This window comes from Pelophylax lessonae (genome assembly GCF_965119305.1).
Source record: "Pelophylax lessonae genome assembly, chromosome: 4".
Classification (NCBI taxonomy): Eukaryota; Metazoa; Chordata; class Amphibia; order Anura; family Ranidae; genus Pelophylax; species Pelophylax lessonae.
The window spans coordinates 285,190,449-285,216,846 of NC_138771.1; the positions used below are offsets into that span (position 1 = coordinate 285,190,449).

The 26,398-nt window shown below is 39.6% G+C and overlaps 1 protein-coding gene across 1 annotated transcript in view; it reads right to left on the reverse strand.

Annotated features, from left to right (window-relative positions):
• Positions 1-26,398, reverse strand: part of LRRIQ1 (leucine rich repeats and IQ motif containing 1) — a 378,050-nt gene that overhangs the window by 20,098 nt on the left and 331,554 nt on the right. Inside the window, exon 23 of the mRNA XM_082254861.1 lies at positions 22,205-22,328. Within this exon, the coding sequence (XP_082110987.1) occupies positions 22,205-22,328 (124 nt within the window). The remainder of the gene's footprint in view (positions 1-22,204; positions 22,329-26,398) is intronic.

The window sequence follows — 26,398 nt, forward strand, 5'->3', positions numbered from 1 at the left end:
CTACACCAAATACTCTAACTTTTTATGTATCAAATTTCTTCCCATATGGAGTTTTTATGTAACCAAAAAATTTTTTTATATATTTTTTAACCTCTTTTTTTAATTTTTTCAATCTGTCTTTTAATTTTTATCAACCTCTATTTTTAATCGAGGTTGACCTTTTTTTGAATAAAATATAATTTTAAAATAAATATTTAATAAAGGATCGCATTACACTCAGTCACATGAATTTGATCGGATATGAGGATAGTATGGCCGTTCCCTTGCACATCCTGAATTGAAGCCAGTAGAGGAGCAATATGGCTTCCGGAGTGGGAGTAAAAAGATGGCAGCGCTGACCCATCCCCTCCGTTACCTGGATACGGGCGGCTATAATAAGTCCGGGAGTACGCCTAGTTGACGCCGCTCCAGTTGACGTCCCTCTGACGAAACGCGTAGGGCGGAGTTTTGCTACGTACTACGTCACTTCCGGTTGTCGGCCGTGGAACGCGGAAGCATCCCGGCGCGCACCGACTGCATTCTGATCCCGATCATCGCAAACCTACCAGTGAGTGTACTGCGCTTTCTTTACATATTGTATGGATTTACTATTCATTATGGGGCCTTCTCTCGTTGTGAGCATTTAGGGCACAAGTGCCGGCTCGGAGCTGCTCCTTCATCACGGAGAAGAGACCCCCATCCATATTGCTGCACAGGTTGTATTGCAAAACGCCACCTAGTGGCTTTTTCTACGTATCTTTCTAGCAGCACTCATTTCCTTTTTTATCATATACTGCTGCATGAGCTATTAATGGAAACGCCACCTAGTGGACAAGTATAATTTTACTCAGCAGCAAGTATCTATATCTATTTTTATATCACATATGGGGCACATATATCAGGAAATTCATACCTGATAAACACATTTGTGGTTAGGGGTTTACTCCCCTTCTCTTTTCTTTCTTTTTTCTTTTTTTTCTTTTATGTTCACTATTATTGTATATGGTACACCTATCACCGTATTGGTTGTTTTTATTTTGTACTTCATTAAACACATTGGTTATGTAATATTTAATTTATTTAGGAGTTTATTCACTATACATTGGTGACACTCTGATATTTGTGGTATTTACTTCACACTAATAAGGTAGCGCCGATACCAATTATCACATTCTTTTATAGCATAAAACTGTGGACCAGTGGTAACTGGATCAGGATAATGGCTGGGGACGGCCCCCTAGGAGGTGTGTCTAAGTATAGAAAGGTTTTTATTAACATTTCAAACTGCCTAGCTTACTCCTGCAGAGGGCGCCATAACCAACTAGTGAAGGCTGTACGAACGGGCGGTGACTGTCAGAGGACGTAAGAGAAAGATCAAATAGAAAAAGTCCACTGACACAGCAAAAGTAATTTGGTGAAAAGTAAAATGTGATTACTTACTATGTTTTTTTTAACTGAATTACATTTACTGTAAATTATCATTCCTGTTTGAAGAACATTTTTATTTAATGCTGTAGGCAAAAAGCATTGTTAAATTGATTTAAACATGAACCTTAAATGAATGACAGGGCTTATTCACACATGAATCAGTAATTTGTGTTTAAACTAAATTTAACCACCTCCTGCCAGTTCACTATACATATAGGGCCGAGCAGGAGCTTGTTTTGGGAGGGTGTACTCGTACATCCTCACATTGTGGCAGCTGGTGTGTGGTCTCCCAAGCCACTCGCCATCGAAATCTGTGATTTCTGTGTCAACCGGACATAGCAAATTACAAATCAGAGTACAGAGCTGCTGTGATTGGCCACAGCAATTACATGGTACAGGGCCAATTACAGCAGTCCTGTATCCAAATCTGTGTTTACTGTGTCTGGTGGATCAATGTGTGAACACAGGCTCCTGGCTTCAGTCTGAAGTCTCTCCTCTCACAGTGTTCCACTAGGCACTGCACTATGTGTTGAAAAAGCGAAAAAAAAAAACAAAAACAAACAAAAGCAGTGATTTGATACTGATCACTGTCACTAGAACAGTGCTGTGTCACTATGGTTCCATTGTAAGATAAAAAATGCAAGAACAGGTTGATGGCGCTGCCAGTATATACCTGCTAATCCGTTTGCTTTCTAATGATGCTAAAATAAATGTTAAATGTAGAATTAATAAAGTGTCTTGTGCTTCATAAATAAATATTGAATATGAAATAAAGTGTCAGGTGCTTCATACTAATGAAAAAAATCTGGGGTTAAGTGCAAGAAATAGGTGATCCAATTCTGTGAAAAATGTACAATTTTACTGGTGCAAGCTCCAAGTATAAATAAATGAATTATTTCCTAGGTGAGTGAACCTTAAAAATAAGTAATCCAACCTAGAAAGGATTGGTAAAAATATATTGAATCAACCTAAAATCATATATTATTACATACGTGAACTGTGAAATCTTTAAAAAGTGAAATCCTTAAAAAGTGCAAGCTCTACAATAGGAAGCATCAAATGTTAAAACGCAGGTATATAAATAAGACGCTAAAGATGTAACATCAGAACTACAGGTACTAGTAAGTCCGTAATGGCTAAAAGTCCTAGAGGAAAGGTGAGTCCCACTATGGTGAAACACTCCCTAGATTAGGGGTGCAAAAAGTGACTGGTGCAGGTGCTCTGGCAGAAATTATGGTGATGCTTGAGTGCCGGTGACCATTCAGTGCTCCCCGCACCCCTTGGACCGCACTCACCAGATTTGATCACCCCTGCAGGGGTATCAAGCCTTGGATCAATAATCCTGGGGGTCCCCTTATTACTGTATCGCTAGTATGGTCCAATGTCCTGCCCGAGTCCTCCGTATCGGGGTCCTTGCAATTAGGATCCACGGGTATATATGTGGGGGAAGAAGGCTTCACATAGAGTAGTACCATTTTTGTAAAAAGGCTTTATTAAATCAAAAATGGGTACTTACAAACGTGATGAGTGAATAGGCAGGTAAAAACAATAATCGTTGCGGACTTCCGGGATAGTCTGTATATATATATATATATCAATAAAAAAATGGATGGACAATTGATGATGGACAAAAGCCAGGTCCCTCGGGACAATTCAAGCAACAGGGGGAAGAGAGGTCTTGGAAAGACAATTATTGGGCCAACATGCGGGAAAACGCAAAAAAAGAGGATGTAGAGGAGGGAGAAAGAAAACGGAAAAGGGACGTCTAGAGCAAGGGATATTCAATTTAGCAGGGGTGGAACTTACACCATCAGAATTGAAAATATTACAAGAGGGACTGAAATTTGCCCCTGCTAAATCTCTAGATCATTTTGAGACTTTTATCGATCTAGAAAAGTTTACACGAAAACTTAATATTAAGAAATTTTTTGCGGAACAACACAAGAAAGGGATAGGAGGAGAGGAAGAAACAGAATACCAACATACCCAACTTCGGAACAAATCAGTTTTTAATCCTAAATCCAGTACCTACCAATATATCCAAGTGTTCAGGAATATTGTTCAAAAAGAGGTACAGATGATGAAAAGGAAGCCAACTAAAAATACAAAGGAAGTTTGGGAAGCCATCAGAAGTTTGGAAGAAAAGAAGAATATCATTATTAGAGCAGCTGATAAAGGAGGGGGTCTAGTGATTCTCAAAAAAGAAGATTATATCAAGGAACTGGATCGTATTGTAAATGATGAAGATACATATGTTAAATTACCTGGAAATCCTACAAATAAATTGAAAGCCAAAATGATACAGTGGATTAATAAAGGGATGAAAAAGGGCCTCCTGAACAAAAAAGAAGGAAAATACCTGAATATTAAAGCCCCTCGTATGCCGGTGATATATCAAATCCCCAAGATTCATAAAAATCTACAGCAGCCACCGGGAAGACCCATAATCAGTGGCATAGAATCTTTATATGCTAGGATGGGTGAATATTTGGATACATTTTTTCAGCCTATAGCTGCTATTGGAAAATCCTTTTTAAAGGATACCAAGGAAACATTAACCTCACTAGTGGACATAAATATCACCGAAAATACAATATTGGCATCGATCGATGTGGAATCATTATATACGAACATCAGACAGAAGGATGCATCAAGGGCTATCAAATGGGCCTTAGAAAAATACACCAATTTAAAGGAACCACAAAGAGATTTCCTATTGGAAGGCCTGAATATGGCTATGTCAAATCATCATTTTTGGTATAAGAATGAGTACTATAACCAAATAAAGGGTGTAGCTATGGGAGCACGTTATGCTCCCAGCGTAGCAAATATATTTTTAGCCAAATGGGAAGAGGAGGATATCTACTCAAAACTTCCACAACAACTGAAGTATTACCGCCGATATCTTGATGATATCTTGGTTGTGTGGGAAGGATCGCAAGAATCCCTGGAACATTTCTTCAAGAAAATGAATAAAAACAAATATCAGATCAAATTTACAGGTAATATGGACAAAAATACAGTGCAATTTCTCGACTTGGAGATCTTTAAGCACAACGGCACTTTAAACACCAGAACCTTCTTTAAAAAGGTGGATACTAATGGCTACATCTCTAAGAGGAGTTGCCATCACCCGGCTTGGATACAAGCGATACCAAAAGGGCAATTCACCCGAATTAGAAGGAATTGTACAGATTTAAAAGACTACAATACACAGACAGATAAATTAATAGAAAGATTCAGAGAAAAGGGATACAAAGAGAAAGACCTGAGAATCACACAAAAGAAAATATCCGAATTGAAGAGAGAAGACCTCCTAAAGAATAAGAAGAAAAAGAAGAAAGAAAACCCAAACTTTGAACTAGCTTTTATTACGGGATTCAACACCCAATACAAAGAGGTTGAAAAATGCATAAAGAAAAATTGGCACATCCTATTAAGGGATGACACTTTAAAAACACTCCTCCCAAAGAATCCAAAATTTATTTATAAAAGAGCCCCGGGACTACGGAATATCCTATCAAAAAATGTTCCAGACCCACCAAAAAAACCACAAATGTTTTTCGCAAAAAATGGCTTCTATAGGTGCAGAAGATGTAAAGCATGCAGGACAAGCAGATTTAAGAAAAGGATTGAACACAAGTTCTTCTCCGCGGACAATCGGGAATTTGAGATTAAAAAATTCATCACCTGCGACACTAGATTTGTTACATACATGTGTACTTGCCCTTGCGGATTAAAATACATCGGACGCACGACCCGCACTTTAGCAATTAGGATAGGAGAACATGTCGATAACATAAAGAAAGGCTTCAAAAAGCACAGCCTGTCCAATCACTTCAGAATTTTCCACAACCAAGATCCCTCCCTCCTTTGGTTCTGTGGAATTGACAAAATATTCAGTCATTGGAGAGGCTCAGATATGCGAAAAATGATATCGCAGAACGAAACCGCATGGATCCATAGACTAAAAACATTAAAACCCATGGGGTTAAATGCAGACATAGACCTTAATTGCTTTTTAAATAATTTTTAGGAATTTAATTGATTATATCCCTTGCCTTTAGATAATATATCTCATATTTATATTTTATATATCCATTTTATATATATATTTTTTTAATTACAAATTATGGATTTTTATATAGATAATATTATTTTAAAAAATTTATAATGTACACTGTACCTTTTTAATAAGCATATGTCCCTATAAATTAATATCTATGTCCATAAGAATGATAAAATAAAAAATAATTGTTCCTATATATGGCCACTAGATGGAGTTATAGTCCCGAATTACACTAAAAAGAATGTAGGAAAAATTAGATGACCACTAGATGGCGTCAATTAAAGATATATATTTTTTTATTTTTTATTTTATAATGTCTAATTTCAATTTTATTTATAATGTTTTATTAATAAAGATTTAATACTAGATATAAATAGTTTTATAATTGTGGGAAATACATTATGTGTTTTTAAGAATTATTGGATGTGAATTGCTGTTTGTATAATGCGGGGAATAGGAATATACCCGGGCGATTTGCAGCAAATGTCAAATACACATAAAATAAAAGGGTCACGTAATAAATCGATACCATCCTGTTAAATATACAGATCGGCACTTAATGTCAATAAAAATAAATGAATGGCGCTACAAAAGCAAAATTAAACACCGGCCAATCATAATAGAGATAGCGATACTTAAGATGTGACTGACAGGGCCAGCACAGACTGCCTGAGGACGCTCGTTAAGCGAAATGCATTGTGGTCAATGCTAACCCGGAAGTAACACACAGAGGCATTCGGAACAGAGGCTGGGATACACATCCACCGCTGCAATACAAAGAAAGGGGGAAAGGAGATACAGGGTGCTGCAGATCCCCGGAGAATATCTTCCTAAGACCCAAAAAAACGATTTTGTACTGCCGAATTGCCCAGTGCCAGGAGGGCACAACAAATAATCTTTATGTGTATGGGGGGACTACATGGTCCAACTCGAGTAATATAGGAGCCAGAGATCCAAGCAATCGAGGAGAGGTCTGATCCACCCAATAAAGGGATCACAGGCGTTGGGGGTCCTTGTGACCTGCTGCTAGCTGGTAAGAGGCCACGGTTGTCACATCCCAGCACCTGGAGCACTGTGAATGGATTAATAAGAATTCACCAAGCACAATTTTGATTGCATGCTATTGCTTGGACTTTTAAACACTACTTGGAGCACATTTATATATTTATACTTTTTTATATATTCTTATGTGATTTTTTTATATATCCTTATGTGATTTTTGTATGGAATTCTTTATATATTTATTTATTGGTTCACTGATCCACACCTTTGTGGATTAATTTACTTTGAGAAGCACAAGCACTTCTTAATTGACGGTTGTCACATCCCAGCACCTGGAGCACTGTGAAGGGATTAATAAGAATCCACCAAGCACAATTTTGATTGCATGCTATTGCCTGGATTTTTAAACACTACTTGGAGCACATTTATATATTTATATTTTTATATATTCTTATGTGATTTTTGTATGGAATTCTTTATATATCTATTTATTGGTTCACTGATCCACACCTTTGTGGATTAATTTACTTTGAGAAGCACAAACACTTCTGAATTGAAATTGCACTGGTATGCACTTTTCTTTGCTAATTGCACCAATAGTAGATCATATATATATTTGTAGCAATTTTTAATCACATATATTACACTTTAAATCACCTATTAATTTTTATAACACGTGATATATTAAGATTACCAGCGCCTTTTTACCTATGATATATACCTATTTATTGTTTTATTACAATTAAAAGGGCAGCAGGTTCAACAATCTTTTATTTAAAGGGCCAGGCGCCTTCTCTTTTCTTTTTATTGCTATTTTAGATACTCTGTATCTATTGAATGGCAGCCGGCTCTAAAGCAACTGAGAAAATGGATGTATTTAACTTATTAAAAGAAAGAACCTATAACTCTAGTGAGATCTTCCAACAAAGATCAATTAATGAGGTTAATATGTCCCAAAATTTTAAACAGCTACAATATAATTTGGAGAGACAAATAAGAACCTGGTGGGATATCACTACCTTTGATAGGTACATAGAGGAAGATATTACCCCCAGACGCCTTAGATGGGATGTCAATCCCAATGATGGAATAGAGGACAAAACCTCTATGGAGGAATGGTTCAAATTTTTCAATAATAAAGAGAAACAACTAATGGAACTCTTAACTAAAAGGAGGAAAACCAAACTCAGTATTATAGAATCAAAAATACAAATAATTAAAGAAAAACTAGCTCCACTCAACGAGACCCAAGAATATAAAGATAAAATAACAATGATGCAAAAACATATCGCACAATATGACATTGAGATAAAAAGGAAAAAAATAAAGAAATACCAACGTGACATAGAAGATTACAAAAAGGGTGTGGTTTACAAATGGCAAGAAGTAATAGGTACTAATTCAAGGGAATCATCCCCAGAAAGGGAACCTAATAGCCTGGACGTAAGATACAACCTTATGAAAGACTTCAGGGTAACACCACATAGAAATATAAGGAGAGAAGAGATGACTCCCATCATTTGTGAAGATGACGAGGGGGACACTACTGCCAATACCATCTTGATACCCACAAGTAATAGATTCTCACCCTTAAGGAATAGAGAAGAATTCTCTACTCCTAGATATATGGAACACCCAAAAATAAGGGAAAATCATAACTATGAACGGAGGAACTCCAACTCTACACCCTATACACCCCAACATACCTTCCAACAACCCCAATTTAAGCCGGTGAGAGGGAGAGGCAGAGGGAGAGGAAGAGGACGGGGAAGAGGGAGAGGATATAAGAAAAATAACTATCAATATGATAATTATAACAATTACCAACAACAAAGAGGAGGAGAAAGACAGACAACATATAGAAATGACCAAGAATATTATCAACCGCCGGGCAGATTAAGACAGGAACCCTCGGGAATGTATAGAGAGAGAGAACGACTCCCTTCCCATCAGGAATATAGGAACAACCAACATCATTACTCATACCCCTCAGATGGCCAAAGACCAGGACCTTCAGAACACTATATCTACCCTCATCCCAATGATGGACAAAAGCCAGGTCCCTCGGGACAATTCAAGCAACAGGGGGAAGAGAGGTCTTGGAAAGACAATTATTGGGCCAACATGCGGGAAAACGCAAAAAAAGAGGATGTAGAGGAGGGAGAAAGAAAACGGAAAAGGGACGTCTAGAGCAAGGGATATTCAATTTAGCAGGGGTGGAACTTACACCATCAGAATTGAAAATATTACAAGAGGGACTGAAATTTGCCCCTGCTAAATCTCTAGATCATTTTGAGACTTTTATCGATCTAGAAAAGTTTACACGAAAACTTAATATTAAGAAATTTTTTGCGGAACAACACAAGAAAGGGATAGGAGGAGAGGAAGAAACAGAATACCAACATACCCAACTTCGGAACAAATCAGTTTTTAATCCTAAATCCAGTACCTACCAATATATCCAAGTGTTCAGGAATATTGTTCAAAAAGAGGTACAGATGATGAAAAGGAAGCCAACTAAAAATACAAAGGAAGTTTGGGAAGCCATCAGAAGTTTGGAAGAAAAGAAGAATATCATTATTAGAGCAGCTGATAAAGGAGGGGGTCTAGTGATTCTCAAAAAAGAAGATTATATCAAGGAACTGGATCGTATTGTAAATGATGAAGATACATATGTTAAATTACCTGGAAATCCTACAAATAAATTGAAAGCCAAAATGATACAGTGGATTAATAAAGGGATGAAAAAGGGCCTCCTGAACAAAAAAGAAGGAAAATACCTGAATATTAAAGCCCCTCGTATGCCGGTGATATATCAAATCCCCAAGATTCATAAAAATCTACAGCAGCCACCGGGAAGACCCATAATCAGTGGCATAGAATCTTTATATGCTAGGATGGGTGAATATTTGGATACATTTTTTCAGCCTATAGCTGCTATTGGAAAATCCTTTTTAAAGGATACCAAGGAAACATTAACCTCACTAGTGGACATAAATATCACCGAAAATACAATATTGGCATCGATCGATGTGGAATCATTATATACGAACATCAGACAGAAGGATGCATCAAGGGCTATCAAATGGGCCTTAGAAAAATACACCAATTTAAAGGAACCACAAAGAGATTTCCTATTGGAAGGCCTGAATATGGCTATGTCAAATCATCATTTTTGGTATAAGAATGAGTACTATAACCAAATAAAGGGTGTAGCTATGGGAGCACGTTATGCTCCCAGCGTAGCAAATATATTTTTAGCCAAATGGGAAGAGGAGGATATCTACTCAAAACTTCCACAACAACTGAAGTATTACCGCCGATATCTTGATGATATCTTGGTTGTGTGGGAAGGATCGCAAGAATCCCTGGAACATTTCTTCAAGAAAATGAATAAAAACAAATATCAGATCAAATTTACAGGTAATATGGACAAAAATACAGTGCAATTTCTCGACTTGGAGATCTTTAAGCACAACGGCACTTTAAACACCAGAACCTTCTTTAAAAAGGTGGATACTAATGGCTACATCTCTAAGAGGAGTTGCCATCACCCGGCTTGGATACAAGCGATACCAAAAGGGCAATTCACCCGAATTAGAAGGAATTGTACAGATTTAAAAGACTACAATACACAGACAGATAAATTAATAGAAAGATTCAGAGAAAAGGGATACAAAGAGAAAGACCTGAGAATCACACAAAAGAAAATATCCGAATTGAAGAGAGAAGACCTCCTAAAGAATAAGAAGAAAAAGAAGAAAGAAAACCCAAACTTTGAACTAGCTTTTATTACGGGATTCAACACCCAATACAAAGAGGTTGAAAAATGCATAAAGAAAAATTGGCACATCCTATTAAGGGATGACACTTTAAAAACACTCCTCCCAAAGAATCCAAAATTTATTTATAAAAGAGCCCCGGGACTACGGAATATCCTATCAAAAAATGTTCCAGACCCACCAAAAAAACCACAAATGTTTTTCGCAAAAAATGGCTTCTATAGGTGCAGAAGATGTAAAGCATGCAGGACAAGCAGATTTAAGAAAAGGATTGAACACAAGTTCTTCTCCGCGGACAATCGGGAATTTGAGATTAAAAAATTCATCACCTGCGACACTAGATTTGTTACATACATGTGTACTTGCCCTTGCGGATTAAAATACATCGGACGCACGACCCGCACTTTAGCAATTAGGATAGGAGAACATGTCGATAACATAAAGAAAGGCTTCAAAAAGCACAGCCTGTCCAATCACTTCAGAATTTTCCACAACCAAGATCCCTCCCTCCTTTGGTTCTGTGGAATTGACAAAATATTCAGTCATTGGAGAGGCTCAGATATGCGAAAAATGATATCGCAGAACGAAACCGCATGGATCCATAGACTAAAAACATTAAAACCCATGGGGTTAAATGCAGACATAGACCTTAATTGCTTTTTAAATAATTTTTAGGAATTTAATTGATTATATCCCTTGCCTTTAGATAATATATCTCATATTTATATTTTATATATCCATTTTATATATATATTTTTTTAATTACAAATTATGGATTTTTATATAGATAATATTATTTTAAAAAATTTATAATGTACACTGTACCTTTTTAATAAGCATATGTCCCTATAAATTAATATCTATGTCCATAAGAATGATAAAATAAAAAATAATTGTTCCTATATATGGCCACTAGATGGAGTTATAGTCCCGAATTACACTAAAAAGAATGTAGGAAAAATTAGATGACCACTAGATGGCGTCAATTAAAGATATATATTTTTTTATTTTTTATTTTATAATGTCTAATTTCAATTTTATTTATAATGTTTTATTAATAAAGATTTAATACTAGATATAAATAGTTTTATAATTGTGGGAAATACATTATGTGTTTTTAAGAATTATTGGATGTGAATTGCTGTTTGTATAATGCGGGGAATAGGAATATACCCGGGCGATTTGCAGCAAATGTCAAATACACATAAAATAAAAGGGTCACGTAATAAATCGATACCATCCTGTTAAATATACAGATCGGCACTTAATGTCAATAAAAATAAATGAATGGCGCTACAAAAGCAAAATTAAACACCGGCCAATCATAATAGAGATAGCGATACTTAAGATGTGACTGACAGGGCCAGCACAGACTGCCTGAGGACGCTCGTTAAGCGAAATGCATTGTGGTCAATGCTAACCCGGAAGTAACACACAGAGGCATTCGGAACAGAGGCTGGGATACACATCCACCGCTGCAATACAAAGAAAGGGGGAAAGGAGATACAGGGTGCTGCAGATCCCCGGAGAATATCTTCCTAAGACCCAAAAAAACGATTTTGTACTGCCGAATTGCCCAGTGCCAGGAGGGCACAACAAATAATCTTTATGTGTATGGGGGGACTACATGGTCCAACTCGAGTAATATAGGAGCCAGAGATCCAAGCAATCGAGGAGAGGTCTGATCCACCCAATAAAGGGATCACAGGCGTTGGGGGTCCTTGTGACCTGCTGCTAGCTGGTAAGAGGCCACGGTTGTCACATCCCAGCACCTGGAGCACTGTGAATGGATTAATAAGAATTCACCAAGCACAATTTTGATTGCATGCTATTGCTTGGACTTTTAAACACTACTTGGAGCACATTTATATATTTATACTTTTTTATATATTCTTATGTGATTTTTTTATATATCCTTATGTGATTTTTGTATGGAATTCTTTATATATTTATTTATTGGTTCACTGATCCACACCTTTGTGGATTAATTTACTTTGAGAAGCACAAGCACTTCTTAATTGACGGTTGTCACATCCCAGCACCTGGAGCACTGTGAAGGGATTAATAAGAATCCACCAAGCACAATTTTGATTGCATGCTATTGCCTGGATTTTTAAACACTACTTGGAGCACATTTATATATTTATATTTTTATATATTCTTATGTGATTTTTGTATGGAATTCTTTATATATCTATTTATTGGTTCACTGATCCACACCTTTGTGGATTAATTTACTTTGAGAAGCACAAACACTTCTGAATTGAAATTGCACTGGTATGCACTTTTCTTTGCTAATTGCACCAATAGTAGATCATATATATATTTGTAGCAATTTTTAATCACATATATTACACTTTAAATCACCTATTAATTTTTATAACACGTGATATATTAAGATTACCAGCGCCTTTTTACCTATGATATATATATATATATATATATATACAGACTATATTACCAAATGTATTGGGGCATCTGCCTTTACATGCACATGAACTTTAATGGCATCCGAGTCTTAGTCCGTAGGGTTCAATATTGAGTTTCCCACCCTTTGCGCCTATACCAGCTTTAACTCTTCTAGGAAGGCTGTCCGCAAGGTTTAACAGTGTGTCTATGGGAATGTATGACCATTCTTCCAGAAGTGCATTTGTGAGACTAATGCTGGAGAGAGTCAAGTTCCTCCACCCAAAAACTCGCTCATTCATGGTGCGCATGTTGGAACCGGAAGGGCCAACCCCAAACACAAAGTTGGGAGCATGAAATTGTCCAAAATGTCTTGGCATGCTGACGCTAATAGTTCCCTTTACTGGAACTAAGGGGCCAAGCCCAACCCCCGAAAAACAATCCCACACCATAATCCCCCCCCCCCCACCAAATGATTTGGACCAGTGCACAAAGCAATAAACATGAATGAGTGAGTTTGAGGTGGAGGAACTTGACTGACCTGCACAGAGCCCTGACCTCAACCCATTAGAACAACTTTGGGATGAATTAGAGCACAGACTGCAATCCAGGCCTCCTCTCCAACATCAGTGCCTGACCTCACAAATGCGCTTTTGCAAGAATAGTCAAACATTCCCATAGACACACTCCTAAAACTTGTGGACATCCTTCCCAGAAGAGTTGAAGCTGCAAAGGGTGGGTAAACTCAATAATGAACTCTACGGAATAAGACTGGGATGCCATTAAAGATCTTGTGCAGGCAGATGTCCCAATACTTTTGGTATATATATATATATATATATATATATATATATATATATATATATATATATATATATATATATATATATATATAGATTAAGGGCTCAATCACACTTGCGGTTCTCTCTGATGAGTAATCCACATTCAGATTGCTGTTCAGAGAGCATTAATTAGTTTTAACCCCTTAAATGCTGGACTACTGCACCAAAACCACTTGCATTGTTATGATGCAATTACAACGAGGCTCTATTCACTTGAATGGGTTGCAGTCACTGTGCTGAAATGCCCGCTGATTGCAACAGAGGGTGTAATTCCTGCCGTGGCATGTGAACACCCCAGGCTACTACCTTCCTAGCTAAAAAAGGAGTTGTTGAGTGGCGGTAAAAATGCAGCCCAAACGCAAGGTTTTACTGTCCCCCAACCATAAGTGTAAATAAGCCCTTACACACTCACCACACCTGTGCAGTCAGTCTCTGAACACTACCACACCAGTCCCAGTGTCACCATAAGGCCTCATTCATATGGGGTGCACTCGATTACCACCAAACCAGTGCAGTGTCACCTCCTGCCTCTACTGACCCTGACCTGTCTATTGACCATGTTTCTGCCTGCTGTCTGGACCAATCCTCTAGCTGTTTATTGGCCATGTCTCTGCCTAAACTGACCCATCTGCATGTCCCATGTTCCTGCAAGACCCTGGTCCCAGCCATTTCCTGCGGATAACTGAACTCCTAGAACCAACTGAACTCTTTTGTTCTTCCTTTCTTCATCCTACTGTACTTCCTGGCCAGTTACCATGGCATTCCTGAGGGCAGCCAAGTACCAGTAGGCTAGAATTGCTTGGCTTTTAGGAACGAGGACTGCTATGGGTGACTCTACACAACTATATTCCCTGATCACTCATACAGAGGCAACTGTTACAATACATTGTTTTCAATGCAATGCAGGTTGATTTTTGTAACACACAAGATACTATGTCCGGTGCATAATTAGTAGTTAAACATTGAAAAGTCTTACACATGCTGTATCGTCATACCCAGGAGAAGCAGAATGTGTTTTGGTGTGCGATTCTAAGTATGCCTATGCTGTGAGTGAAAAATATTGTATAAAACTGATAAGTTGAGTAAAAAATGAATTTCTTTTTGTACATCATGGGACACAGAGCCATAAATCATAACTGGGTTATATAGTCACCTACAGGTGAAGGACACTGGCAACCAATCAGAAAGGATGTCCCCCTATGTACCCCTCCCACACAGGAAGTACCTCAGTTTTTTCGCCATTGTCTAAAGGTGATGTCATGGTGGAGAGTCTCTCCACATATTCTTCAAAGAAGAAGAAAGAAGATTATGCTATATACCTCGATCAAAGATCACTGAATCTAAGGGGTTAGCTATCAGATCCATATAAAAATGTTAGTGGACTAAAAAATATGGTACCTGAGCCTCGGGAAGCAGTTACAAGGTGTTACGATTGGCCATGCCCAGGGCGACTAGCTAACTGAGACGTGGTTTTGTGACTGGGGAGTATAAGGGAATAAGGGAAATTCCTACTGAGTAATACGGCTGGCTGTGACACTTTCACAGCCCGCACTGCCTTTGGTCACCACTAGAGGGAGACTCCACTCCAATCCAGCTGGCTGACCACACACAGGCAGATACAAATCTTACATACAATCTGGTGCACTGTAAGGGTTGGGGAGCAGTCTAGCAATTATCACACACTAATGGGATTCCTCCAACTATCCTACAAGCTAGAACCCCGGTGTTAATCACTCTTCCCACTGTCCACACACCACAAACGATAGCCTGCCACCACCCAACAGTTTGTCCACAGACTGGTCTGATGGGCTACCACACACACACAGATCTGCGTCTAGTTTACAATCTGCATGCAATCTGCCAACACGCAGTGCAATTGCATATAGATTGGCATGTAGCTTAGACCAAGCAATTAGGCACTAAAATGCAACAATTTCTCCAGAGATACGAGTACTAGCTTAGTACACAGAAGTCACTTATTAATTTTACAATTTAATATCCCGAAAGTGGGCAGTGCATAAGAAATACATACAAAGCAAAATGAGTTACAAAAAATACAAAAAGATAAAAAGACACACAATTGGCAATTTGCTATGAAAATAAAAAGGAGTAAAAACAGAAATAATCTTTACCGAAGCATACCGGAAACAACGTGGGGACTCTCCAGTTTAGAACTAGATTCATGGAAGAACCATGTCCATATCTCAGGTTCCCCAATTTATTGGAATATGGATGTGGGCTGGACTTTATCCCTTGGGCAATCAACCCCAGGGGGTTGTCCCCCGTCCCAGCCCACAGGAGGTTTTGTGTTCTGAACTAACCAGAGTCGAATTGACCCAGAACGGCGTTGACCGCTGAGTCAGGGATAGGAATTCTGACACCAGCGCATTGGTCTGATTGCGACAGTACCAAACACTGCTTGCCTGCCGCAATCAGGCGCCATATAATGGTTTTGTGCGTTCCTCTAGGATTCTACACACGCTACAGACACAGATTTACATGTACATGTAGCCCAACACGTGAACCATAGGAAGGAATTATTTTCATCTCTCTGCCACTAATATTTCACCTATTATGAGAGATGAAATACATTCCTTTGATCTGATGATACTAATCAAAGCTTGCAGACGGTTTGGAGCCTATCATCGCCCCTTGCGGATCCCTGCAGCCAGGATGACCAGCAGCTCTCTTTGAGGCTTCAGGAAGGTGACAACTTTTGTTCACTTGCGTGGGAGACTAATTGGCAACCAGGTGTTACCTCGATCCCAGAGACCAGTTCTGTCCTTTTCAAATGCTAATAAAAGGACATATGTGTATGACTGATACTAAATAATATATTCTACAGATCACTTCATATCTCGCTAAGGCAAAGCTACCCTACTCTTACATTTATGTTACACAAGGTTTTGCCCGAAATGTTGTCCTTTTTAGGTGCTGGACCCTGGGATCCAGACCCTTGGGCGCTCTGTGCAGGGTGCTCAACAGGTCCAAGGCTGTGGCCCCTTAAAAACAAAGAGGATCCAGTCCTTGAAGATTGGCAAGACAAAGCTCACCGTGATGGGTGAAGACTAAAATAATGTTTTAAACAGAATCCTGCGGCAGGACTGGTAGGTCCAAATTTAAAATATTTACACATACAGCAAAAGTAAATATTTTAGGCACTGTTCCCTTTAAAAGATAACAGAGACCAAGTGCCATGTGGGTCTCTGCATGAGACAATGGATGTTAAGCTAAGCAAATACATCTTGTTATAAGCTCTGGTTTTTCCTCAGAGATTAAATGTGCCAATTTTGATAATATGAGCTTGTGCAGTTGTGGGATTGATGCAAAGATTGTTTAAACATTATTTCTTTGCTTATTTGTTTACATACGGTTTTCACCCTTGGCTGATCACCTGAAAGGTATCAGCTGTGACAAACACAGCTGCTCTCACCTCATATTGTTGTTTTCACCTTGGCGCGAAAGCGCCCACGTGTTCGTCTCCTCCCTCGATAGCGTGTCTGTGGTGAAGGGCCATTTGAGCATGCGCACCAATCTTCGCCTTTTAAAACGGGCGTACGCTCGGAGGAAGTGTGTGAATGCAATTGGTGTGCATGTGGACACCATGTAGCATGCCGTGCATGCTCAATACAGCATAAATAGGCGTGATTTATATGGAACGGTTTCCAACTCGCTAGCCTCTGTCAGAGGCTGAAGGGGACACAGAGCAGCAGCAGCTGGGTTGCGTGAGTCACTGTGGGTGTATGTTACTGGCACAAACAGGTCCTGTATCTTTGGGATAAACAGTGCTGTGTGTAAAGAGCTGTATAAGCTTGGCACAAGCCTTGAGGTACTAACTTCTGTGTACTCAAGTTTGTCTTGCTATAAAGCAATGTCTGCCTGAAAAAGGGCTGGGGGGGGGGGGCACAGTTGGAAGGGGCACTGTGATGCCACGGTCAGGCCTTAAAGGTCCTAGCCGTACTTTCTCTGTGCCTACTCCCCCTGAAGAGCCAGAGGCAACTAGCCAATCTGAGCCATTATGGTTGTCAGGCATAGTAGCTACTCCAGGGGCTTCTGCCTCAAGCAACGTCACTAAGGATGATTTGGCATCAGCATTAGCCAGTCTTGAGAGTAAGATTGCTGGCATGATTTCAGCATCTCAAGGAGGGAGGAAACGTGATAGATCCCCTCACCTGAGCCACCCCCTGAATCAGTTCAGGATTGGGCAGAGGATGTATAGCTGATGATGATCTGGAAGATCAATCTGAGGTTTCCACTTCAGGGTCAGAGGAGTCTTTATCAGCCTCTAAAACCCAGAGATTGTTAGTTCAGTCTATTACTGAAATGGTCTGGTCTGGATAAAAATGTCCTCCCTTAGAGGCGTCTGAAGTCTCTTTTTCCTCTCTAGACTCATTGCGCCCTCCTCATAGTCTTCACACGGAAAATTCCCATACATGATTGGGATCATCCTGATAGGATTTTTGTTCCTCCTAAAAGGTTTTCTCTATTGTATCCTATGGGGGAAAAGTTTACTAAGAAATGGAATATACCCACTGTAGATGCTGCCATTTTTTCGGTTATCAAGAGTTTAACCTGCCCTGTGGATAATGCCCAGGTTTTTAAAGATCCAGCAGATAAAAAGTTGGAATGTTTATTAAAAGCCTCCTTTGCTGTTGCAGGATCTGTATAACATTTTTATTATTTATTACATACAATATATCAAACAGGGGGGGGGGTTATCTAAGGGCAATTAAAGCCCATATGAATGAAATAGCACATGTATTGACAAAGATGACATCAATCATGATATGACGTATATTTTATGGAATCTGCCACCAACATGTTTTGCAGTATGCACTGGTTCTTCAGGGCTTTGTTTGTTGTCCATATGTGAGTCATAGGTATCTTTAAAACATGCGTTGGATGTGTTTCAGCTAGAGGGAGACCATAATGAACACAACACCCTGTAGGCCACCAATGCAGATACAATTTAAACACTCTATGCTTTCTGTCTAAGGAAAAACAAGACACCTAGAAATAGGGAATGAATCAGGTTGCAGTATACATCAAGCCTCAATAACACTGATGCCCAAAAAGACGTTGTCCGGGTCTCCCGAGAGCCCACTTTTCCAGCATGGACAATTTTTTCAGGACGCTCGGTGGGATGTTCGCCCGCCGAGTGCACAGTGAATAGCAGCTGGCTGTTAAGGAGCAGGCTGGGAACCCGGTTGCTGCATCCTTAAGAACTGATGAGTAATCAGCTGTCAGCTTTGGGTCTGGTATGGATTTTAATGGAATCCATACCAGACCCTCATTAGAGCATATAGCTTGACAAGCCAGGAAAACAAGCGAGCATCCCCCTTCTAAACCATATGGGGTAACATGCCCTCAACATGGTGAGCTGCTTTGGGTGGGGGGCTTTGGGGGTGGGGGGCTCTCATTCTGTGGGCAGTGGACTTATCAGAATTTGGAAGCCCCCTTTTATTAGGGGGCCCTCAGATCCCACCCTCCATGTGAATGAGTATGGGGTAGATCCATTATCAATCATGACGCCCACCGCACCGCCAGACCAGAAGAAAGAAAAAAAAAGCTCCACCCGAGACGAAGGCTAACCGCCTGCCTGCTCCACCGTCTGACAGTTCTTAAATAGGCAAGGGGCGGAGCTGCCTGGTAACATCACCAGGTGGCACCAGTCTTTTTTCGGGTCCGGCAGTGTGGCGGGCGTCGTGATTGACAATGGATTTACATTGGGGGACATTGTTTTGATATTTTTAATAAAGGAATTGTCAAAAATTGTGTGCCTTTTTATTTCTTTTTGACACCCCGCCCCCCCCCCCACCCCGATGTTGGGGACATGTGGCCTGTTATGGTTCAGGAGGGCCTGCCAGGCTGCATGCCTGCAGATAAGGTATGGATCTTAAGGGGAACCCACACCTTTTTTTTTTTAATTTTGGCATGGGGTTCCCCTTAAAATCCATACCAGACCCAATGGGCCTGGAATGGACTGAGGGGGGGGGACCCCCAGGCTGTTTTTTTAACCACTTGCCGACCGCCGCACGACTATCTACGGTGGCGGTCAGCCCCTCACAGGCAAAGTGACGTAGGTCTACGTCGCTCGCCTGTGAGGGTTTAGGGAGCGAGCGCGCGCCGCCGGAGGCGCGCTCCCACTCCCGCGTGGTCACGGACCCCCCCCGCGCGTGTGACCGGCGGACCCGATCGCCGCCGGCCACTCTGCGATCGGCGGGGGAGAGGGAGAAAGTCAGGCAGCTTGTGTAAACAAGCTGCCTGTCATTCTCCTCTCTGTATGAGAGCTGATCACATGGATCTACTATGTAGATCCATTGATCACTCTGCATACAGTTGAAGCCACAGCCAATCACAGTTAGAATCACGCCCCTAGGGACACACACAGCCCCTCCCTCTCAAATAAAGTTAACCCCTTCACTACCAGTGTATTTTTACAGTAACAGTGCATATATATAGAACTGATTACTGTAGAAATGTCACTGGTAACCCCAAAAGTGTCAAAAATGTCAGTCAAGGGTCCGATCTTTCCGCCGCAATGTCGCAGTACCGCAAAAAAAATCGCAGATCGCCGCCATTACGCGTTAAAAAAAAAAACAACAAAAATGACAAAAATCTTTCCCTTTGTTAGTAAACGCAATAACTTTTGCGCAAACCAATCAAAATACGCTTTTTGCGATTTTTTTTTACCAAACATAGGTAGCATAAAACAAATTGGCTGAAAATATTAAAAAATTTTGATTTTTACATTTTTTTTTGGGGGGAATTTCATATAAAAAAAAGGGAAAAATATTGCTATTTTTGCAAAATTTACGCTCTTTTTTTGTTTATAGCGCGTGATCAAAAAATCGCACAGGTGATCAAATACCGCCAAAAGAAAGCTCTGTTTGTGAGAAAAAAAGGACGCCAAATTCGTTTAGGTACAGCGTCGCACGATTGCGCAATTGTCCGTTAAAATCACGCAGTGCCGAATCGCAAAATACCCTCTGGTCGTTTAGCAGCCAAATCCTCCGGGGCTTAAGTGGTTAAAAAAACACTTTTGTATTGCCAGCAATGACTTCCATCCAGGAAAATCAATTTAAATAAATATACACGATACAGATGCACCATTTTACAGGCAGACTAATGGGACTCCCCATGTCCTTTATTTAGAGGACTTTTTCATTTTTATTGTTTCACTTTAAGTATCAATTAACCACTTGTCGACCAGCCTCCGCACATGAACTGTGGAAGATCGGGTCTATAGTGCAAAACGACGTACCTGTATGTCGTTTCATGCAACAGCCAATGGGGGAGTGTCCAGAGGGGGAGTCATTAAACAGGTCTGGGCGGATGCAATGTTTGCCAGCCACCCATGATCATTCCCCAGAGAGACAGAATGGCGGTCTGCCTATGTAAACAAGGCAGACCACTGTGCAGTCACAGATTAACACACGGATCTTGTGTTCCTTCTATTTAGGAACACAGATCACTAGGTTCATCTAGTGGGTCCATCCCCCACACAGTTAGAAAGCATCCCCTAGGGACACAATTAACCCTTCGATCACCCCTGGTGTTAACCCCTTCCCTACAAGTGTCATTAGTACAGTAACAGTGCATATTTTTAGCACTGATTACTGTAGTAATGTCACTGGTCCCCTCAAAAGTGTCTTCAAACCTTATTCTTGGTTTGAAGGAGTGACTGGGCATGCTCTAAAAACATGTCCCGCCCACTCTGACCTCACTTCCAGTTGCCTGTATTCCATGCTGGTCCTGAAAGCACGGCTCTCTATCTTAGATAAGAGACACAGTGTTTCCCACCGCTGGCTGGAACTTCCAGCTGCAGCTGTCTTTACCCCAGGAGGCATCCCACTGGATGTTATGGATTCATTGATCTGCCTGTTTTTCACTTCCATCCTGTAAGTGTTTTTAACCCTTCCTTTTCGTGTTTTATTACTGCACTTAGAAGCACCTTCTTCTCTGCTTTGTTTTTCCTATAGAGTGTGCTTCCCTCTGCTGAAGTGCTGCTGTGATGGATTAATGACATTTCAGGAGTCAGTCATGTACTGTTTATTAAAGTCTCCTTGTTAACCAGAGCGCCATATTCTCTACACATTGACTAGCTGATTATAGGATTGAAGATATGTGTGACGAATTACAGAAAACCATGAGTTTCAAATATCATTATGATTCAATTTCTTATAATCTTTTCTAGAGGTACTACCAACAAATCTGGCAAGATCATTTTAGATTATCTTTTTACAAAAAGTAATAATTTATCACTTTTCACACTTTCTTAGTTTGTGACATAGTTATATGACATACTAAAGGCATACCGGTATTTTTGAGACAACTGCTTTTTGTTTCATTTTTTCAGGAGAAATGAAAAAATGTTTTAATGGACTACAGGGGTATAATTTGCCCATCTCTGTATACCACATATTCAATGAGAATACAACTGGGTTCCAATGCATGCAATAACTATGCTACTTAGTTGCCTTATTTTAAAACAAAGAGGATGCAAATTGTTTAGGCTTACCCATACAGAAATACATACAAGTGGGTCATTTGTTTAAACAAGAATTGCAAGGGTTACCCAATAGAAGTTAGAAATTCTCCATATACTATGCCATGCAATATCACTTGAAGCAAAAGAAATAAAGAAATAACAAAAAAAAAAAAAAAAAAAAAAAAGATATCAAGAAGGTCCTTACCATTTGGGTGTTGAAGAATGAGTTGATTCCACTTCTCCACACTGAGTATGGAGCCACTGGTATGTTAGCTCTCTGCTTCTTGCTAACGTCTCTAAAGATAATTCATTCTGACTGCATGATTCTCCTTAAAAATATAACAAAGGTATTATACACAGTGTTATGTATTGCACCTTTTATTTTCTAGAGTGTCAATTATAGGACATCAATGCAAGACATGACAATGGTACACATTAAAACAATTAGAATCGCATAGATATCAGTGATCATAATTTAATTAAATAAAAGGATCAAAAAGTGTTGATTCACAATTGACAAGAGCTGACTAATAACCGACAAAGAAAAAAATAAAATGTCAACTTAAAATGAACAATTTTAATCCTTAAATTGGTAGAACAATCATTTAATTGTCTATATAGCTAAAGACGGTGAGAAACAAGTAAAAAATAAAAGGGGAAAAGACAAAACAAATATAAGAGCACAGTACCTTAAATATAATGTTGTTTAAAAGAAAAATAGCTTGTTGTTCATAGCAATCAACCTCAAATATGAAATGGTGTGACTGGAGATCATTCCATTTTTTGATTACCAATCAACCTCAATGTACTGTAGAAAACTGAAATTGAGTTTACTGCAGGTTACAGTTAGCAAAAATATTTTTTTTCTTCCTTGAGAAACATTTATTATTATAAAGCCCCCCTTTAATATCCTGAAATAAGAATGTATCCACGAAAAGAAACTGTATATCAACTAGATTTCACTTACAGCTTAAGACTACATAAATAAGTGATCTGTAGATGTCACTTTGTAATGCTGACTTGAAAAAAGCAATTCAGCAGCCATTACGTCTACTCATATCTAAATTATCAGCATTAGCAGTTAGGAAAGACTGAAAAGTTTAATACTGGAACTTCAGAAATAGAAACCCCATAGGAAAAAGTCAGTATTTTAGCAGTAATTACAGTAAACAAACGGTAAAGATTTGGATCAAGTTATTTGAAAGGTTGAGTCGGAAAAATAAACTCCAGTAAGATGGAGAAACCGCTTCCCAAGGTTTGTAAATGCATTTGTCCTGTGGGCAAGTAGCTACTCAAAACCAGCTGCCATGACAAAATCTTTTATCCTGTGCAAAAAATAAGCTATTGTTTACTGATCAATCGGCAGATAAAAATAAAAAACAGCGATAGAGATCTTGTGTGTGTTATAACCCAATGCCAATCTTGCAGACTGCTCCCAGGAATGTTGGAATTGGAAAATGCATGCTTATATAAAACATATACCAGTAGCCCATAATTTTGTTACACTGTCTGTTGAAGTTTTCCAATATGACCTATTTGAGGAAGGCTAATGTTGGTTTCAGTGGTTTATATTGCTTTTTTTTTGGGATATTATGCTTTCTTTTTGCACATTTGAAAGAACTATGAAGACATGACTAAATGCTTGCTATAATGGAGAAAACATCATGAGAAATTCATTTTTGCATTCTAGGATGATTATGTTGAAGTGTATGAGTGTTTTTGCAGAATTCAAATAGGTAAAATATATATAAAATATCTCTTCAATAAAACAGGGTAATCCGTTACAGTGAGCTAGAAACGGTTAACCTATAGCAGTGATGGCGAACTCTGGCACCCCAGATGTTTTGGAACTACATTTCCCATGATGCTCAACTACACTGCAGATGCATGAGAATGATGGGAAATGTAGTTCTAAAACATCTGGGGTGCCAAGGTTAGCCATCACTGACCTATAGCAATCAAATTTAGTTTTTCTGTAATTAATCACTTGCCGAGTAGCCGCCGTACTTTTACTGCAGCATGGCCTGTTCTATCCCGTGAAATGACGTACCTGAACCGCTAGTGGAGGTGTGTGCACATGCCAATTGGCTACAGGGGGAGCGATTCAGCGGGTCCGGCGGCCACAATGTTTGCCGGGCACCCGGGGTCACTCCCCGTGGGGACAGAATGGTGGTCAGCCGTTGTAAACACGGCAGACCGCTGTTCTGTCAGCAATGAACATAGGGATCCTGTATTCCTCTTATTATGGAACACAGGCCCCTGTGTTCATTCAGCAAGCCCATCCTTCACACAGTTAAAAGAAAAACCCCTAGGGACACATTTAACCCTTTGATCGCCCCTGGTGTTACTCCTTCCCTGCCAGTGTCATTAGTACAGTAACAATGCATATTTTTGCACTGATTACTGTAATATTGTCACTGCCCCCCCCCCCCCCCCCCCAAAAAAAAAATGTCAGTTAGGTGTACAATTCAGTGACAGAAAAATGAAAAAATCCTGCGCTATGGATAATAATCAATACGTATAAGTGCAGCTGTTCAAAAAATCTTGCGATTTAGTATAAATTAGAAGGTAGTACACAGCGCAAAAATAGGTCTGCTTGAAAAAAATGCAAATGTGTAAATAGTGTAAAAAAATATACTGGTGGGGCCTTAAACCCTAAGTGAATAAATAAATAAATAACCTTGTATGCTGATATTCAATGAAGGTGCAAACTTAAATAAATGAATAGGCTTATATATTGATATTCAAATAAAAGTGCAAAATAGTGCTATTGTACCAAATCTGCATAAAGTGCAAAACAGTGCTAATTCCCCATACTGGATATAAACACATATAAAATCGATAAAAAAATATTGGTAAATAAATATATTCAAATCTGCTCTTGTTCCTTAAAAGTCCCAAAACAGTCCAGTATAAGCAAGTATCCAGTGAAAGGAAAGTGCAATGTGCCCTGTGCTCCTTATTAAACAGATCAGTGTCAATCCGTGCCAATAAAGTGCAAATATCTGCAATTCCACTCCCTTTTGGTGGTCCGCTTACCAGACTGCCAGGACCCCTTAGCAATACTGCATGTGGGTCAAATATGCTATAGTCCGGTGTGGGGTAGGTTGCCTTAAAATCTCATATATGATGGGATATCCTTATCCACTTCCATACCGCCTCATTGTAAAATGAAGTCGGCAGGAAGGCTTTACCGATCCGGGCCGACGTCATATGACGGCGCCCGGATCATCCCGCTACCAGCGCGGTGATCGGGGATGAGGCTCGTCCCCCCGACATAGCCCATCCCCGATCAAGGTAAACAGCCAATGAAATTGGCTGTTTACCATGTGATCGGCTTTGTAAATCACAGCCGATCACATGAGCGGCTCCGGCGCGAATCGCTCATTCTCTCTTCAATGCGCGCCCCCCCCCGGTCACAGAATGAACAGAGCTGTCACCGTGTTCTCCTCCTCCCACACTGATCCTGTTTCTAGCAAAAAAAATACTGATCTTTACAGTAACCAACAATTGTCAGAGAAAGGCCTGGTCTTCAAGTGGTTAAAGAGCTTAGCTTTTTGCCTTAAAAAGCAAATCTAGACAACAGGTGAAAGCAATCAGTAGGCTGCTAATACTATGAAGTAAATACTGCATCTGGGTTAAAACCAGAGTTCACTCAATTTTTCCTTATCTTCTCTGTAATTTGCTACAGCCATTTTTTTCAAAGACCATTTAACAGGGTCAGTAGGGGGGCAGCAGAATCACACTTTTGGATCCTGTGCTGTGTATTTTGCTCTCTGCTTTCTTTATTGGCAATCACATCCAAACTTCCAAGACAACTACAAATTTAAATGGTGGTTCTGAAAAACATTAGTAATGACATTTTTACATCAGGCTTTTTGTAAAAAAGGGGCAGGAAGGGGCCTGCAGTGGGTATTCAAGCATCTCATGCAGGGATGCTCTAGGATTATCAGATTATTAACCAAAAAGACTAAGGTAAACTGGTGACATATAGCAATGTCGGGATGAAGGACAATGCAAAGTTATACTCCCTATATATTTTTTGGCTTTACGTTGTATTTTCAAAATTGACTAAAGTATATACTACAGTAGTTGTAAACCTCTGGAATGAAAAATAAACAACGCATATCCTGCTATAGTGTGTACTCTATCAAATGTGCCTAGTGTGATTTGTCTCCTCTCTCCTTCCTTTGCAATCTGCATGAGTCACTTCTGACAGTCTATTCCAGCACCAGACAATCCGGGAAGACAGTCCTGCTTTTCCTCCAGCACACAGCAGGTGATTGGCAGGCTCAGCTGTGCATGTATCCTTATGAGACTGTGTAGAGGGGGGTCTGTCCATTTCCTCCACTCAGGTCTCAGATTACACATAGCTCTCCTCTCTATGCTCTGCAGTGTG